The 18,561-nt window shown below is 45.1% G+C and overlaps 1 protein-coding gene across 2 annotated transcripts in view; it reads left to right on the top strand.

Annotated features, from left to right (window-relative positions):
- col4a3 (collagen, type IV, alpha 3) overlaps window positions 1–18,561 on the top strand; it is a 115,875-nt gene that overhangs the window by 9,654 nt on the left and 87,660 nt on the right. For both annotated transcript variants that reach the window (XR_011475334.1, XM_023982752.2), the window contains exon 2: window positions 18,260–18,316. Coding sequence is in view for 1 of the 2 variants with exons in the window: in XM_023982752.2 (XP_023838520.1) it covers window positions 18,260–18,316 (57 nt within the window). In the remaining variant the exon portion in view is untranslated. The remainder of the gene's footprint in view (window positions 1–18,259; window positions 18,317–18,561) is intronic.

Raw genomic sequence — 18,561 nt, 5'->3', positions numbered from 1 at the left:
AGCTTGAAATGAAACCACTTTCTGTCAAAATTAGACATGTGTAATATCTGAAAATGTAGCTATCTAACRCTAGACTATCTTAACTGTATACATGATAGTGCATGATGGACGCGTCTCCCTGTCAGGAATGCCAAACCACGGTTGCCCTTAGTTTGAACATGTAATCCGGAGACAGGTGTTTTCTCCATCTCTTTGGCTATCATACTCTAATTCCACTGATTTCAAAACTTGATCCTCCAGAAAGTGGAGTGCCACACTTATGCAGCTCCACTACACGATATATATTTTTGTTAAAAGCCGCGTTCGACAGGATTACCAACATAGACTGACGAGCTCAAATAGACAGATGCCTTCTATATGGCAGACCAATCCGAACACATCTCTCTGCATGTTCAGCCCACTCATTATTTCAGCCAATCATGGCTAGTGGGAGGTTGCTGGATTTTTCTATGGCTTAACCAACAAGGCTCGTAATTTAACAATTTTATTCATAAACTCAGCAAAAAAAGAAACGTTCCTTTTTCAGGACCCTGTCTTTCAAAGATATTTCGTAAAAATCCAAATAACTTCACAGATCTTCATTGTAAAGGATTTTAAACACTGTTTCCCATGCTTGTTCAATGAACCATAAACAATTAATGAACATGCACCTGTGGAAGGGTCGTTAAGACATTAACAGCTTACAGACGGTAGGCAATTAAGGTCACAGTTATGAAAACTTAGGACACTAAAGAGGCCCTTCTACTGACTCTGAAAAACACCAAAGGAAAGATGCCCAGGGTCCCTGCTCATCTGCGTGAACGTGCCTTAGGCATGCTGCAAGGAGGTATCAGGTCTGCAGATGCAATGTCCGTACAGTGAGACGCCTAAGACAGCGCTATAGAGAGATGGGATGGACAGCTGATCATCCTCGCAGTGGCAGACCGCGTGTAACAACACCTGCACAGGATCGGTACATCTGAACATCACACCTGCGGGACAGGTACAGGATGGCAACAACAACTGTCCGAGTTACACCAGTAACGCACAATCCCTCCATCAGTGCTCAGACTGTCCGCAATAGGCTGAGAGAGGCTGGACTGAGGGCTTGTAGGCCTGTTGTAAAGCAGGTCCTCACCAGACATCACCGGAAACAACGTCGTCTATGGGCACAAACCCACCGTCGCTGGACCAGACAGGACTTGCAAAAAGTGCTCTTCAGTGACGAGTCGTGGTTTTGTCTCACCAAAGGTGATGGTCAGATTCGCGTTTATCGTCGAAGGAATGAGCGTTACACCGCAGCCTGTACTCTGGAGCGGGATCGATTTGGAGGTGGAGGGTCCGCCATGGTCTGGGGTGGTGTGTCACAGCATCATCGGACTTAGCTTGTTGTCATTGCAGGCAATCTGAACGCTGTGCATTACAGGGAAGACATCATCCTCCCTCATGTGGTGCCCTTCCTGCAGGCTCATCCTGACATGACCCTCCAGCATGACAATGCCACCAGCCATACTGTTCGTTCTGTGCGTGATTTCCTGCAAGACAGGAATATCAGTCTTCTGCCATGTCTGAGACCTGTTGGATCGGAGTGTGAGGGCTAGGGCTACGGCCATTCCCCCAGAAATGTCCGGGAACTTTCAGGTGCCTTGGTGGAAGAGTGGGGTAACATCTCACAGCAAGAACTGGCAAATCTGGTGCTGTCCATGAGGAGGAGATGCACTGCAGTACTTAATGCAGCTGGTGGCCACACCAGATACTGACTGTTACTTTTGACACATTATTCCATTTCTGTTAGTCAGATGTCTGTGGAACTTTTTCAGTTTGTCTCAGTTGTTGAATCTTGTTATGTTCATACAAATATTTACACATGTTAAGTTTGCTGAAAATAAACACAGTTGACAGTGAGATGGCACTTTTATTTTTTGCTGAATTCATTTACAGATGCCATACAAGTTTGTTATTAAGGCACATGAAAGTTCACATGTTCGAGATGGCATTTCTGCCAAAAAACGCATTTTGATTAAAATATATTCTTTATGTTCAAACAGCTCACAATAAAAGTTGTGACTTGCGGCATACGCCTAGTTTCCAGAATCGGGTCACAATTGCCCCAAGGTCGTCTGGGTTAGGGTTTGGCCCGGGGTAGGCCATAATTGTAAATAAAAATGTGTTCTTAACTGACTTGCCTAGTTAAATAAAGGTTAAATAAAAATTACAAATTTAAATGGTAGGTTGACTGATAATCTGAACCAGGTTGCAGGCACTGGTTACCGTTTGAAACGTTTTCTTGAGTGGGCAGCTTGATGAAAGCCAGTCAATATTTAAACCACCCAGAAAATATACCTCTCTGTTGATATCACATATATTATCAAGCATTTCACACATAATATCCAGATACTGACTGTTAGCACTTGGGGGTCTATAGCAGCTTCCCACATGAATGGGTTTAGGTGAGGCAGACGAACCTGTAGCCATATTACTTCAACAGTATTTAACATGAGATCCTCTCTAATCTTTACAGAAATGTGGTTTGGAATAGAAACAGCAACACCTCCACCACTGGCAATTCTGTCTTTTCTGAAAATGGTATTACATTGTATTGCTACCACTGTGTCATCGAAGGTATTGTCTAAGTGAGTTTCAAAGATATGAATATGAATGTCATCGGTTACTAGCATGTTATTAATTTCAAGAACCTTGTTTCTTAAGCTACATATGTAAACGTGGGCTATTTATTTAAAGGACTTTTCTGGGATGCTTGATTGTTTTCATTGCTTTACTGGGAAGCTTAGCAGAAGTAGATATTCTCATGCTATTTATGATAGTGCAGTGTGAGCTGCACACAATGGACTTCCTACTAGGGCACGCAGTGTGCTAACAGCATAAATATGGTTCATAGGCACATGATTGCTGCGTACAATTGCTGTAGGATCAGCAGTTACATTGTGTCTACCAATGCCCCTGGTATAATATACATTTACTAAAGCGTTATGATGAGTCAGCGACACAATGGTAGGGATTAACTGAGCTGGGCTTGGGTCATTGATAAGTGCTTGTCTCAACGCAGCCTTATAATGCTGTGAAAGGATCCAGGAATACAAATAATTTGCGTGGATCCCATCCTCCTTATAAAACGTGTTTTGTTTCCAAAAGGAATCAAAATGGTCAACAAACGTTACACTCGTTGGGCTTCAATAATCACGTTGCCAGTTGTGAAGAGAAAGAATCCTGCTATAGCGTTCAATGCCACGATTCAGAGAGGGCACAGTTTCAATTACAGTCATTCAATGTTGACTTAACGATGCATAATGCAGAAATGGCTCTGCCATTTCCTGTTTGCAAAAATTTGAATAGTTCGCCTAATTTCAGTTTATGTGACAGAACAAGCAAGTGTAGTGTGGGGAGTCAATGTACCATCTAAACCTCTGTGAAATGTATTTTCCATAACCAATAATATTGTATTTTCACGTGTTTGAAGCTGGTGTACAAAACCGAAAGTAAAAGATGCAAAAACAAAACTTAAGCAAGGGAAGCATAGAAATAGGGCACATAGAACAGATATACCACTTCTTAGACTTCCCATTAGCATACCACCCTGCATCTCACTGCTGGCTTGCTGCTGAAGCTAAGCCACCCTGCATCTCACTGCTAGCTTGCTTCTGAAGCTAAGCAGGGTTGGTCCTTGTTAGTCCCTGGATGGGAGACCAGATTTTTCTGGAAGTGGTGTTGGAGGGCCAGTAGGAGGCACCCTTTCCTCTGGTCAAAAAAGAAATAATCCCAATTCCCCAGGGCAGTGATTGGGGACATTGCCTTGTGTAGGGTGTGGTCTTTCAGATGGGATGTTAAACAGGTACCCTGACTCTCTGTGGTCACTAAAGATCACACAACATGTATTGTAAGAGTAGGGGTGTTAACCCTGGCTTAAACATTTATTTTATTTTATTCCAGGTCTTCAGTTAACATTTTGTTTCTTTCATCCCACCTGTCTCTCCTGTAACTTCTCCCAGGCTAACACCCAAACTAGCATGAAACATGAGACCTATGCTGTCATTTAGTCACGAGATGGGTTAAGAAAATGACCTATGTTTGAAACCTTAAACAACTAAACAAAACTCTACACTAATGGGTCAGTTTTTTTAACTTACATTGCTCAAAACCAATTTTTGTTGATAACTCTGCGAAACATGGAGAGTTTTGTTTTCAGATAGCTTTTCCTCCGCATTAGGAACATGCTGACTTCACTACTTCATTCTATCTTCTTTCTTATCTGAGAAAATGGTTATGTTACTTTCGCCCCGTGTTACTTTCTTCTCTCCTCTCCTCTAGGCACAGGCTATTTACTAAGCGACTATGAGTGAGGAGCAAAATAATCAACTTGTTTAAGCTACATAACACGCTGGCAAATTATTCTGATCAGTTCTAATAAATGAGCCAACTAGACAAGATGATCATGGGCAGCACTCACCTCAACTAAGCTAACATTTCTACAACCTAATTGTACATTTACATTTACATTTAAGTCATTTAGCAGACGCTCTTATCCAGAGCGACTTACAAGTTGGTGCATTCACCTTATGATGTCCAGTGGAACAACCACTTTACAATAGTGCATCTAACTTAAGGGGGGGGGGGGGGGTTAGAAGGATTACTTTATCCTATCCTAGGTATTCCTTAAAGAGGTGGGGTTTCAGGTGTCTCCGGAAGGTGGTGATTGACTCCGCTGACCTGGCGTCGTGGGGGAGTTTGTTCCACCATTGGGGTGCCAGAGCAGCGAACAGTTTTGACTGGGCTGAGCGGAGCTGTACTTCCTCAGAGGTAGGGAGGCGAGCAGGCCAGAGGTGGATGAACGCAGTGCCCTTGTTTGGGTGTAGGGCCTGATCAGAGCCTGAAGGTACGGAGGTGCCGTTCCCCTCACAGCTCCGTAGGCAAGCACCATGTCTTGTAGCGGATGCGAGCTTCAACTGGAGCCAGTGGAAGAGCGGAGGAGCGGGGTGACGTGAGAGAACTTGGGAAGGTTGAACACCAGACGGGCTGCGGCGTTCTGGATGAGTTGTAGGGGTTTAATCGCACAGGCAGGGACCTGCGCCGCTTCCTGTGTGAGGCAGGGTCGTACTCTGCGAATGTTGTAGAGCATGAACCTACAGGAACGGTCACCGCCTTGATGTTGGTTGAGAACGACAGGGTGTTGTCCAGGATCACGCCAAGGTTCTTAGCGCTTGGGAGGAACACAATGGAGTTGTCAACCGTGATGGCAAGATCATGGAACGGGCAGTCCTTCCCCGGGAGGAAGAGCAGCTCCGTCTTGCCAAGGTTCAGCTTGAGGTGGTGATCCGTCATCCACACTGATATGTCTGCCAGACATGCAGAGATGCGATTGCGCACCTGGTTATCAGAAGGGGAAAGGAGAAGATTAATTGTGTGTCGTCTGCATAGCATGATAGGAGAGGCCATGTGAGGATATGACAGAGCCAAGTGACTTGGTGTGTATAGCGAGAATAGGAGAGGGCCTAGAACAGAGCCCTGGGGGACACCAGTGGTGAGAGCACGTGGTGCGGAGACAGATTCTCACACGCCACCTGGTAGGAGCGACCTGTCAGTAGGACGCAATCCAAGCGTGGGCCGCGCCGGAGATGCCCAACTCGGAGAGGGTGGAGAGGAGGATCTGATGGTTCACAGTATCAAAGGCAGCCGATAGGTCTAGAAGGATGAGAGCAGAGGAGAGAGGAGAGAGAGTTAGCTAGCCTAACCAATATCCAAACAGAGATTTAGTGAAAACGAAAATATGACATTGATTGATTTATCAAGACGAGTCCCCACCCTTGGCTCAAAGCAGTAATTCTTTATGGATCCATGTAGTTGTGGTTAAGAAAACAGTGCATGTGGCGGGCTATGCGAACAGGTGGGTGAAGTGACATGCCTCACAACGTTTAGAACCACCAGGAGGATAGTAGTAACAGGCGCTGCCTAGCAACTATCAAGAGCGTAGTGCATGCCAATGCCGCCTCAGCAAACTGGCACATTTCATACTAAGCCGTAGGCAGAACCTTACCGCAATCATGACTAGGTCGGTTGGCGGAGATAAAGGCTTTGTCATCGGCAAAGTGACCGGCAATACCTTTCATATATAAAGAAAATTGTGCAAAAAGTTGTCGGGACGCTAAAGGTGGCAGAAAAACGTGTTTGTTTGAAAGATGTATAAGATTGCTTACTAGCACATTACAATGGCAAACTATTTCTCAGGTGCCATGGGTTTATATACTATTTGAGTTTTTGTTTGAGCCTGCTGGAGTGCCAGATGTGTGGGTGGGGTTTGTACTGTTGGTAATGTTCCATTGATTACATTGCGTCAGATAAGCTCAATCAAGCACGGCTAACTTATGTAAATGAAAGATACTACACCCAGGACAGGTGCCATCCTCTACTGCCATTGTGACCTTGAGCAAGGTATTTAACCCCTTAACTGGTACAAGGTAATGCTGTAAGGCTGGCCCTGTGCTGCTTCCAGCCTGTGTAAATAGTGTGTCAGGAGGCTGGGTACTGTGAGAGTAAAAATACTGGATAAATATAATGGATAAATGGATAAATACGGGGACTTTTATTTTGAAAACTCCTTATGAAGGATGTTGAACAAATGTGTTAGGAAGGTTGTTATGAATGATACTGCAACACTCATAAAGGTGTTATGACTAGTTTCATAAAGGTGTTACCACATTTATGTGGTGTAAAAAGCTCAGATCTATAAAAAAAATATTGTAAACCTCATTATAATCTGTGTTCTACAAGTCCAAGCATCTAGGTTCCCGCCTATCTCTCCTAGAGTAACCTGACTCACAGTTCACAATGTTTGACTTGACTCTCCTGTTGACGTTGCACTGTCTCCTTTGCATTCTGAGGTTTGAGTAGGTCAAAGCTTGTGAGTAGCTCTCCCTTTATGAGTAGCAATGCAGGCGAAGCCTGTAGAATAGCAGGAAGCTGTTCAAGCATCGGTGCAGTGTCCCTTAACCCTGAGATGCTTTTAAAGCATGTTCTATACAAAAGCATGGTCTGTACAAACCTCGCCGCCAGCCCGTTGGTAGATTGATGATACGGTGTAGACCTGATGTGCTGTACGCCATTCACCTGTAGGGACGTGGCCATTTCTTGGGTCCGTTGTTGCTAACGAGTTGGAGTAGCTATCCAAACCGACTAAACACCTCCCCAAGCGTCTCACGATGGCAACCTCTGGCCACTTGCTATGAGCATCCACGACCACAAGAAACATGCCTTCGAATGGACCTGGGAAGTCGATGTGTATGCGTGGCCACGCAAATCTTCTGACACGAGGAACATGTTTTCGCTTTCAACTCAATGCTTCCATCCAATCCAGGTCACCAGAAGTAGCACTGTGTGATTTCATTCATGTGAACCATTCCACAATGACCTGCGTGTTGCTGTTGCAAAACTGGTTTCCTCGGCGAAGGTGGAATGATTACTCTCCTCCCCCACAGCAAACAACCAGTCTGTACTGACAGCTCAGTTCTCCGTGAAGGGTAATGTTTCAATTCTGGAGCATTGTCTTTACCTTTGATGATGTTCCATCACTTCAGATAACACCGGTTCGTCTCTGGTGTTTCTCCACATTCGTGTTGAAGTGAGTGGTGCGTTTTACCACTTGTCTGAAGTAGAAGATGTCAACTTGGCACGGCTCCAGCTTGACCACAGGTAGTGGCAACCTAGAAAGTCCATCTGCTTTGCAGTGCAGCTCTGACAACAACAAAGCTCACCTTTCCATTCTGCTTGCATCAAGTGACGGAATTCCAGTATGCTCGTGAGCAGATGATTGTCTGTAAGAAGGATGAACTTCCTTCCATATAGATACTGGTGAAATGTATTTACCCCAAAAACTCTGCCTAGGGCTTCTATCTGTGCATAGTTACTTTCTGTTTTGTTCAATGTCCTCGATGCGTAAGCGATCGGCCTCTCTTCATTGAATGGCATGATATGGGACACGACTGCTCCCATACCATATGGACTAGCATCACATGCTAGTCAGATGGGCAATGACAAGTCGAAGTGTGTCAGTGCCTCCGATTTCAGTAGTGGTTCCTTGGTTTGTCACGAATGCTTCCTCGCGTTGTTCAGTTCGTTTACATATTTTGTCTTGACTAAGCAACTAATGCAGCATCTCCAGTTTTTGCTAAGCTCGGAATAAAGCATCCATAGTAGTTCAGTAACCCCAGGATTTTAGTTGGCTCACGTTCTGAGGAGCTGGGGTTGTCCAAGATAGCCTTGACCGTGAACAGATCCTTGTGAAGGCCTGTGGCATCGATGACTTGTCTGAGTTATTCAACCAATGATTGGAAGAATGCACATTTGTCTTTACGGACTTGCGGTCCATAGTCCTTCAATCCCTGTAAGGTCGTATCCAAGTTCTGGTTATAGTTCCCTTTGTCTTTTCCAGTAAGGAGGATGTCATCCAGGTCGCATTGTGCTCCTGGCAATCCACTCAAGATCTGGTCCATCGCCCACTGGAATAGGGTTGGCACACTTGTGATTGCAAACGGTAGACAACATTACCTGAAGAGCCCCTTGTGTGTCACGGTGGTCAACAGCTCCATTGACTTTTAATCCACATGCGTCTGCAAGTAAGCTTGGCAGAGGTTGATTTTTCTGAACTTTTGACCCCCATCCAAACTTGTGAAATGGTTGTTGTGTGGTAGCGGATACTGCTCAGCGGACAACACAGGGTTCACTGTGACTTTAAAGGCCCCACATATCCTGATTCCACCATCCTTCTTAAGGACTGGTACGATGGGTGTTTCCCATTCGCTCACGCTGACTGGCTCCAGTACTTTGTTCTTGACTAAAGCGTACAAGTCAACCTCAACTTTTGGTCTGAAAGCATAAGGTACCGGACATTTTTTCAGAAACTTTGGTTTGCTGTCTGGCTTAATGCTAAGCTTCACATTCATGTATTTCATACTACCCATCTCTCCATTAAAGACTTTTCAATGTTTCTTTAAAATTGGAGACACAGGTCTACCCTCTCTCCATCAACGAACGTCCCAGCAGTGATGTAGTGGCAACTTTTCAGTTTGTCCGTTTAACTGAACTGTGACCTCTCACGGCGAAAGATTCACCTGTGTAAGTCTTTAACACAATGTGTGCTGGCTGAAGTGGAAGGTGTTTCAGTGTCTTTTAATAGACTGCGCCTGACACAAGAGATCAGAYAAAATAAAATGGTATTTGTCATATACTTTGTAAACAACAGGTGTAGACTAAGACTGAAATGGTACTGGCCCTTCCCAACAATGCAGAGAGAAAAAAAGGTAAAACAATTATAATAACTCATCTGCCCCTATGTCAATCTCAATACGCACTGGTTGCCCCTCTAGCAAGGGAGAGACATAGTACCCATGCGTGCTCCCAGCAACAGTCAATATAGTCAGTGTGACTTCCTCGTCTAATGAGTCACTCACCTCCGCGTTCTCTTGCTCAACAGCGTGAACATGTTTATTTTCTTTAGTTGGTATCTCTTTCTTTTTTTCAGTCTTTGACGTTTTCTCTGAGCTCTTTTTGTTCCTGCAATCTTGTTTGATGTGGCTCTTTTTTTTTACCACAGGCTCGGCAATCCAATACTAGAATTTTGACTTCGATACCGGTACAAGGTTTAGTATCACAATAGTTGATACCACCACGATACTCAATACCAAAACGTCACCAAAACGTATTTTTATGATATGACGATATTTGATGGTATTTGATGTTTTTTGAATAATAAAAGATCAAAATGTCCTTTATGGGTAGTGCGTGACCCTAGGGTGGCAACATATACATTCTAAGGCGTGATTTCAATGGGTCTCTTTCCATTCGGATTGTTTTATACTTTTCAATGAAACTTCTAGCAAGGAAAGTTAGCATATACATCAGGAAGCTAACTGTATCTTCTTGCATTGTAAAGTGTTCTAGCCTTCATGGATATCGTTTTGCAAACAGTAATTAACTGTAATTAACATTTCTACATGCCATGTTGCATTATTCAAGTGTGTTAACTTCTGTGCAGCATGAGTGTGGAGCTAACATGATGCAGCCCAGACTCCCAGTGCAGTGGTTCCTGCACTGGGAGTCTGGGCTGCATCGTGTAAGCTCCACACTAGAGAGCTAGCTCTAGCAATGATTAATTAGAGCAGGCAAGAGACATGCATGGTGCGCTCGTACTAAAGTGGATATTGGCTGCTCTGATAGACAAACTTCATCCTCCAAGTCAGTATACGACGTGAAACACATTTYACAGAAGTCCCGAAAGTAAAACCTGTTCTTGTACAAAATAGTTGTTTATGTTCTAGTATCGATCAAGTACTGATGTTTCGGGATACCCTGCAACACTAGACACCTGATGTCCCACTTTGCCACAGCGGCAGCATGTGCCTCGACAGACACGTCGCCCAGTTTCTAGCTCCAAGCCAACTTTGCCGTATTTAGTTGGTTTTTTTGGTCTTATTTCTTACAATATATGCTCAGAACGTTTCTTGTATCATTACCTACAGGCGGAAATAACTTTTGTATATTAGATCGACGGTCACTTACCAGAAATTCGAGCAGAAATTGGACTTCCCTGACATGGATCCTTTGTTTGAACTTCCCGAGACAGCTCTATTTATCCCGGGAGCTGCACCAAAACACAGACACTGGAGAAAAGATAGGAGTGGGGCCCTAGTCAGACAGGCGGAGTGCATACCGTACACTGCTTCCGAGTATATTACTCGCTAACATTCACAAGAATGGTAACATACTCTGTTTTACGAAATCATGGCTCTCTCCGGGTTTATGTGACTTGTTTCAGGAAAGGTTAAGTGCGGACGAATCTGGGTTTGGCGGATGCCAGGAGAACGCTACCTGCCACAATGCATAGTGCCAAATGTAAAGTTTGGTGGAGGAGGAATAATGGTCTGGGGCTGTTCTTCATGGTTTGGGCTTGGCCCCTTAGTTCCAGTGAAGGGACATTTTAACGGTACAGCACACAATGACATTCTAGATGATTCTGTGCATCCAACTTTGTGGCAACAGTTTGGGGAAGGCCCTTTCCTGTTTCAGCATGACAATGCTAGGTAGCACCTACATTTGATTTATATGTATTGAACAAGTTGAGTCTCCACAGACAGTGGTGATTTGCAGTGGTGACAGATGGACAGACGGACAAAGTACAGACAGACAGAGCTCTGCTCCAGACAGACATACAGACAGAGAGCTCAGGTCCTGGTCAGTCCCACATCCCTACATCCCACAAGCCACAGCCACAACCCCTGTTGTTTTAGTCTTCCTATTCAGCCCTTTGTGCTGTTGCTCTGTTGTTTCAGAGTGCCCCCCTATTCAGACCAGAGCTCCACCACTGTCCCTCCCCGGGGGCTTTCGATGGGCAGCTTGGATCCCGACCTGTTTGTCTTCTGCGTGGTTTCACACCCCGAGCAGAATGAGAGCAAGCAACAGGCACGCCGATCCGCCAGGAAGTCACCCGCCGGTGGGGGATGGTGGAGTGAGGCGGGGGAAAGCGGGCGGTCAGAGGGTGCTGTTCCCAGCACCGCAGACATCCTTGCATGGGGACCCCCCTCAAACCCCTCCAACCCCCCCCCCCTTGCATGGGGACCCCCCTCAAACCCCTCCAACCCCCTCCATTTCCCCCCTCGGCCGACCTCACCAACCCCTACACCCCCTACATTAGTCCTCAGGGATTATAGCGGTATTGGTTTAAATCCCAGTCACACACACAAGAGAGGTACTCAGGAACTCTGGGACAAAACTGCTATGCTATGTGGCCTCTTCTCAGTTCACTCTTGTTTCTGCTCAGTGACACACAGTCATTGGGTACTCCTTAACCATGCATGAGGCCTAACACAGGTGGTGTAGCGGTTAGAAGGAGGGTTGCTAGTTTGAATCTCAAATCTGACTCGAAAAATCTGGTGAGTAATGAGCTGGGAGCATCCTAGACACCACCCCCTGCCGTTGTTCCCTTGAGCAAGGCACTTGACCCCCTACAATTGCTCCGGTGGTGCTGAACTGCGGCTGACCCATTGCTTTCAACCCCTCAGGGTGTTTGTGTGTGTGTGTGTGTCTTGTTGGGTTTGGGTTGTGAGCATAAAATACACATTTCCATTCTCTGCAAGTTATCCCAGCGGGTGTAAAGGACGTCACCCTGCTTGCTTAGCGAGTACCACTTCCTCTCGTTTTGGCGCATACCTGGCTCGACCCCGGGACCTCTGATTCACAAACACACTTTGACCGTCCTCCCTCAAGCATCTCTACCGGTCTCGCTACTCAAAAACTAGCAATGGAGTGGCGAAAATGTGTACACTTAATAGTGAGGAGCAAGTTTCACATATCTCCATGTGCCACACGGGCATACCTGGGCAAACTGAAATGACGGTATCATTTCATCCCGTTTTGCCCGCTGGGAATCACCCTCAGGGAACGGAGTCAATCCCTTGTTGCCGATCACTGCTTTACTGACCTGGGGTGCGTTTCCCGAAAGCCTTTTAGCGATTGTCGTCATCTCTATTTCTCTGGACGCCCCAGACCCATTCCACTAGCAGAACAGCAACAGATTGACAATCAAAAATAGTTTTTATAGTTGTCCCTCTCTCACGGCTGTGTGGCTGGTTWGTCAATAAAAACAATGTCCTGAGTTCGCTACAAGGCTTCTGGGAAACTCACCCCTGCTCTACCCCTTAATCATAATGTAACGAATTTGGAGGGGGGGCTAGCCCCGAGAGGTACTCGAGCACGGGTCCAGCGCCTGTCACTAGGTGTTGCATTAATGTTGCTACAATAACAACAGCACATTGTCACATTAGATATAGGCCAGTAGGCCTATCTTCCATCCTGCTCTTTCAGTAGGGAGGCAATCTGCCCGCCTGGCTTCTTGAGGGAGGCAGTGAAGATGAAATAGTAGAAGAATATTTGCCGTTTTGAAACTCTAGAGTCAGGGAACCATGCGCTCACACACTACAGCTAGTCTAAGTGTGAATGGGTGTAGCTGTTCTGTTTGATTAGCTCAGATCAGCATCAGTGGACAGATATAGGACCGCTCGATCACTCTCTCCCACACACAGAGCCATAGAAATTCAATGACTAGATTAAATATCTATGCATAGAGCTCCCCGGGGGGCTGCCTACTGGACCAGGGGGCTGCCTACTGGACCAGGGGGCTGCCTACTGGACCAGGGGGCTGCCTACTGCCACCATGAGTGGGACAGGTCTGTCCCAGCTCAGGCATGCCCTGGGAAAACAGAGACAAAGCAAGGTGTTGTTGTGATATTTTCTATTCATCGAGGCTCACGACTTGGGCCTGGTTCAATTATGCAAGCTTGCTGCCGTGAATGCTCCAATGCCGCCCGATTTAAGCTTCACACTTCTAACGTTCCCCTGTCTCCCTTCCTCATCCCTCCACATAACTAATGAAGTCCCCCAGCAAGATCTTCCAAGCTGGACTAAAGCCAGGATGCACAAGAGTGAGGAACAGTGCATTACAATTGTAATTAATCTAGCTAATAGTTCAGTGTCTTCTCTTTTAGATAGTCAGACATTTTTTTTTTTCTGCCATCCAATGCAACCATACCAATATCATACGTGTCTTATGACTTTTTCGCTGCAACTCGCCAGCGGGCTCGGGAGAGTGGAAGGCCGAGTCATTGCGTCCTCCGAAACATGAACCGCCAAACAGAGCACCCGCCCACTTAACCCGGAAGCCAGCTTCACCAATGTGTCGGAGGAAACATTGTCCACCTGACTACCAAAGTTATCAGTTAGCCTGCAGGCGCCCGGCCCGCCACAAGGAGTTGCTACAGCGCGATGAGGCCAGTAAAGCCCCCCCCCAATTGTGCGCAGGACTGAGCCAGGACACAAGAGACAGGACGAGAGAGTGAGACATTATTGAGCTAGGGGAGAGACAGGGTGAGAAAGGGAGTGAGACAAGAGAAGAGAGAGAGACAGGGTGAGAGAGAGTTAGACAGTATAAAGACATGGAGGGATTAGGGAGAGAGAGAGAGAGTTTTTGATAAACTCCCATATCTATTGGGTGAAATACCACAGTGTAACATCACAGCAGCAAGATTTGCGACCTGTTGCCATAAGAAAAGGGCAACCAGTGAAGAACAAACACAAATGTAAACACAAACAATATTTATGGTTATTTATTTTCCCTTTTGTACTTTAACTATTTGCACATCATTACAACACTGTATATTAAAGACATAATAAGACATTTGAAATGTCTTTGTTCTTTTGGAACTTTTGTGAGTAATGTTTACTGTACATTTTTTATTGTTTATTTCACTTTTGTTTATTATCTATTTAACTTGCTTTGGCAATGTAAACATATGTTTCCCATGCCAATAAAGCCCTTAATTTGACATTGAGAAAGATAGAGAGAGAGAGATGGGGGAGGGGGGATCAATATTAGAATGAAATAGGGTCAGGTTCAAGTATTTTTTAACTAGGCAAGTCAGTTAAGAACACATTCTGCATCCTAAATGGCACCCTATTCCCTATATAGTGCATTACTTTCGACGTCAAAAGTAATGCACTATATAAAGAATAGGTTGTCATTTGTAATGAAACCATAGTGAAATGTAACTCCTCTAAACTGTGTTTCGTTACTGATATATAGACACATACTCATTGACTTTTCAAAATGTCTTAATATGTTATTAGATTATGACAACTATGATGTGTGAGATAAGAACAGAGCCAGTATGTGCTTGCTAAGGTGAGAGGTTGAGAGTGGACGAGAGAAGGGGGAGAGAGGTGAAGGAAGGGGTGAGAGAGGTTGATGGGTAACATAGTAAGCACTGAGGTTGAGGAAGTTCACTGTTACAGAGGATATTGCCAGGCTTCTGGCAAGGTGGGGTATAAGGGGTGAGGTTAGGTGGGGAGAGATCTGGAGATGTGTATTCTGAAAATGACAGACCAGCCGTCACCAGCATGCTGGCTTGCCCATCTGTGAACACTGACATATAGCGTTTCTCCTTGTTTTGGAATCCGTTGCATTTTCTACAGGCTTTGATGTTCCGCCACTATGGGTTTGAAAAGTGTTTTCTGTTCTCTGGTATTCTTGGAGAATACAGTGTTTTCTAATCTTCTCCATCTCTTGAGAGCGCCACATGCCTACAGTATATTTGTACCCACTTTGGGTGGGTTGGAGTGGAAGGCTGCTGGCGTTGGCTCGCTCAGGTTTGGATGAGAGGTGTGTGTGTTGTGGTGGTGTCCGCTGTGGGTGTGTGTGTGGTGCGGTGGAGTGTGTGGTGTGTGTGTGTGTGGTGGTGTTGTTGTGTGGTTGTGATGTGTTGTGTCGTGTGTGGTGTGATTTGTGTTGTGCTGTTCGTGTGTGTGTGTGTTGAGCGTGTGTGTGTTTTGCTGTGTGTGTGTTGTGTGTGTGTGTGTGTGTTGTTAAGGGTTTGTGGTCAGATTACTAGCCTGTATGACACATACTCACTTGGACTTTTCAAAATTGTAATTAATATAATATTAGATTATATACAAACTATGATATTAGTGTCCATGACCCGCTCACAGTCCTTTTTTACAGTTTTCCCGCTGGTAAACTAATTGTTAATTTGTGAGAGAACAGAGAGTGAATTTAGTTCTTTCATGCTTCGTTTGTCTCTAATCCTGAGCTCCATCCTTAATCATATTGATCTTACTCTCTCTCCTCTCTTTTTTCAGCTTGTTCTTCATTCCTTTCACTCCATGATTCCGCTTCTCGCTTCCTGGATTGTCACCTCATGTGCTGCCGATTCTTCCGCTCTTTTCCTCCTCTCTTTCCCCTGCTCCCCTCCCTTCTCTCTCTCTCTCTCTCTGCATTGGCCCCAGGTGTGTGCAGGTCGTCTGTCTGATGATGTGTTATCAGGAGGGACTGTGGAGCCATAGGCATGTCACACAGGGCCCGCGGATTTTGGCCAGGCGATAACATCATTCAGAAGATTCACACACAGCTGGATGCACAGACGACGCACACAGTGCTCCCCACACCTCCCCGCTTGCACTGTTTTTTTGACACAACATTGCTATACTCTGCTATGATCATATTATTTACATGGCTAGTATAAAATGTAAAACCACTATACAATACCTTATTTTGTTGATCTTTTTTTAAAAGTTGCCAAGTGCTTATGTCTGGATGTGTTGTGTGTGGTGTCTGTGTACGCATTGGTGTGTGTGTGCTCATTTGTGGAGAAAGAGACTTTTTGTGTGTGTGTGTCTACAAAGATAGGACCCTTGTCTGACTCGGGTTGTCTCCCTCCACCGGTGCGGACTTAAACATTACAGAGAGGGGGCAATTTCGCTCAGCGTCACATCATCAAAGGGCCTCGTGATAAAGATACTAGAATCTTTTATGTTGTGTTGCTTGACGCCCCCCCCCCCCCCCCCCATTCTCCGCTTGAGGAGCAGCAAAATCTGCAGGTAGCTTCAAAGGAAATGGGGAGGGAGGGAGGTTATGCTTCTCCACTGTGCCCAGGTTAATGAGGCCCCATCTAATAAAAGAGCAATCATTTATTTACATACATATGCATATCCGGTGTTTCATATCAATATGAATATAATCCAAGATTTTCTCATAATAGTATAAACAAGTGTCATTAATCACTCACAGACTGGTTCATAATAATGGACTTTTTCACGCTTACAGCGTTCCTGTGCTTTGTTTCACACAATATGATTGCAAACAGTGCTTTTATTTCAATTAAGCTGCGGCAATTAAGCGCGTTCAGTGCGGGGCAGAGAAAAGAAAAGGAAATAACGAATATTAAATGTTAACAGAAAAGATACCGAAGTTAACGCATTTCTTTAGTAAAAAAAGACAGGTCCTGCTGAAAATACTGCCATCGTCGACGAGGCAGATGCAGAGGACATGTACAGTATGTGTAGCCCACGTATCTGATGCTGTCTTGCCCAAAAAAGTATGGCATGTCATACTGTTTTTGTCCAGACAGCATCAGATACATGGGCTACACATAGTAAGACAGAGGGGAGCTGTTTCGCTTGCACAGATGCTATATTCGGTGAGATAGTTTCAGCCACTTGCAAATTATTTTGGATGAACATACAAAGGTAACGTACTTTTTGAAGTGATTTGTTTGACAATCAGATGAAAACATCCTGACTGGTTGTGTTCTTGCCGTATTAAAAGGTAATACATTTTTACTGTTAAATGACATGTCTTTTTAAATGCAAAAAAATGACATACATTTTTTTTGTGCAAGAGCACAGGGGGTGGAGTGGGGGCTCAGACTGCCCTCTGCCTGGAGCATCCAAATGATTAAATACGCCCCTGCTCCCTCCACCCCTGCTCCCTCCACCCCTGCTCCCTCCACCCCTGCTCCCTCCACCCCTGCTCCATTTGTGTTGCATTCCGTCGGAAACCCAAACAATCCTTGTGGACAGAGTGTCTATCTCACTGCATCTCCCCAGATAACTCTGTCTCTCTTCCGGCACAGACAATCTCATTCATTAGGAACACGCAACAGTCAGTCAACAAAAGGAGATTTGGTTACCTTGGGAAACAAGGCAAATCAAACCAGCAGTTCTAACTTGATACAAGATTATCATGCATTCTTGTTGTGTCTCTGACCTACTTCAGGAAGGTACTCGCCTGAGATAAGAAGGTCTGGGATATGACACGTTTCAGGTCGACATGGCATCCTGAGCATGGCAGAACTGAACCACTGGGGTTTCTGGGTGGGTTTGTGGGTATGCCTTGTTGTGAAAGGATTATTGACTCAACGCGTGTGTTCAAGATGCTAAATATAGGATAAGTATAGCAAATCGACTGGTTAAATGCCTCTCCAGGCGTTGTGTAGATGTGTTGTTCTTTACAGAGCTGCGGATAATCAGCTCAAACACACGCAATGACTTGCACTCCCAGCCCTAGTAGTGGAAGACGAACAGAATATAATACAGTATGCACATGTGCGTGCCGGGGCACCGTAGAATGTCGTGTTTGGCGAGGAACCCTTCGAATTTCTGTCTACTCAATAGTGCTGTTGGTGATAATTGTCAGAGGATGTGTGAGAGGATTTTCTCAAACACAGAGTAAACATAGACCAGTCATCAGTGTAACAACACACTTCCAAACACTTTGAATGCTTTAGCACTTTTTTTCTCCACGAGGAAACATAAATTCAACCAAGGTTCTATCAACGTCAGCTGAATGTTACGTCGGTGTTGTTGCCATTCCATGTTATACTGTATTCAGGCCAACGTAGTGAGTTGGGTGTGTGAAACTGACTGTTGTCCCGTTTGTCCCCAGGCGTGCAGCTGCACCGGAAAGTCCAGGTGTCACTGTGATGGAGTAAAAGGCAGTAAGGTAAGTGGCGTAACACTATAACACTCTATATTATACTTTATTTTATTTATTAACCCTACTCCAGAAAGAGAGAGAAAGACCTGCCCCTTGCTACTTAATTAACAAAKTACCTCGTGTGGGTGGGGAGGAGGGGGGTGTATGTTATTCTGTTTATGTTGTACGGTTTGATTCCCTGCTGCTCTGCATCTCACCTAATCACCTTACCTCATCATACCTCATCACACCTATGCTAGTTCCCAAACGCT

The sequence above is a fragment of the Salvelinus sp. IW2-2015 genome, linkage group LG4p (assembly GCF_002910315.2).
Source record: "Salvelinus sp. IW2-2015 linkage group LG4p, ASM291031v2, whole genome shotgun sequence".
NCBI lineage: Eukaryota > Metazoa > Chordata > Actinopteri > Salmoniformes > Salmonidae > Salvelinus > Salvelinus sp. IW2-2015.
The sequence above is the reverse complement of the archived record's forward strand: the minus strand, read 5'-3'. Positions and strand labels throughout refer to the sequence as shown.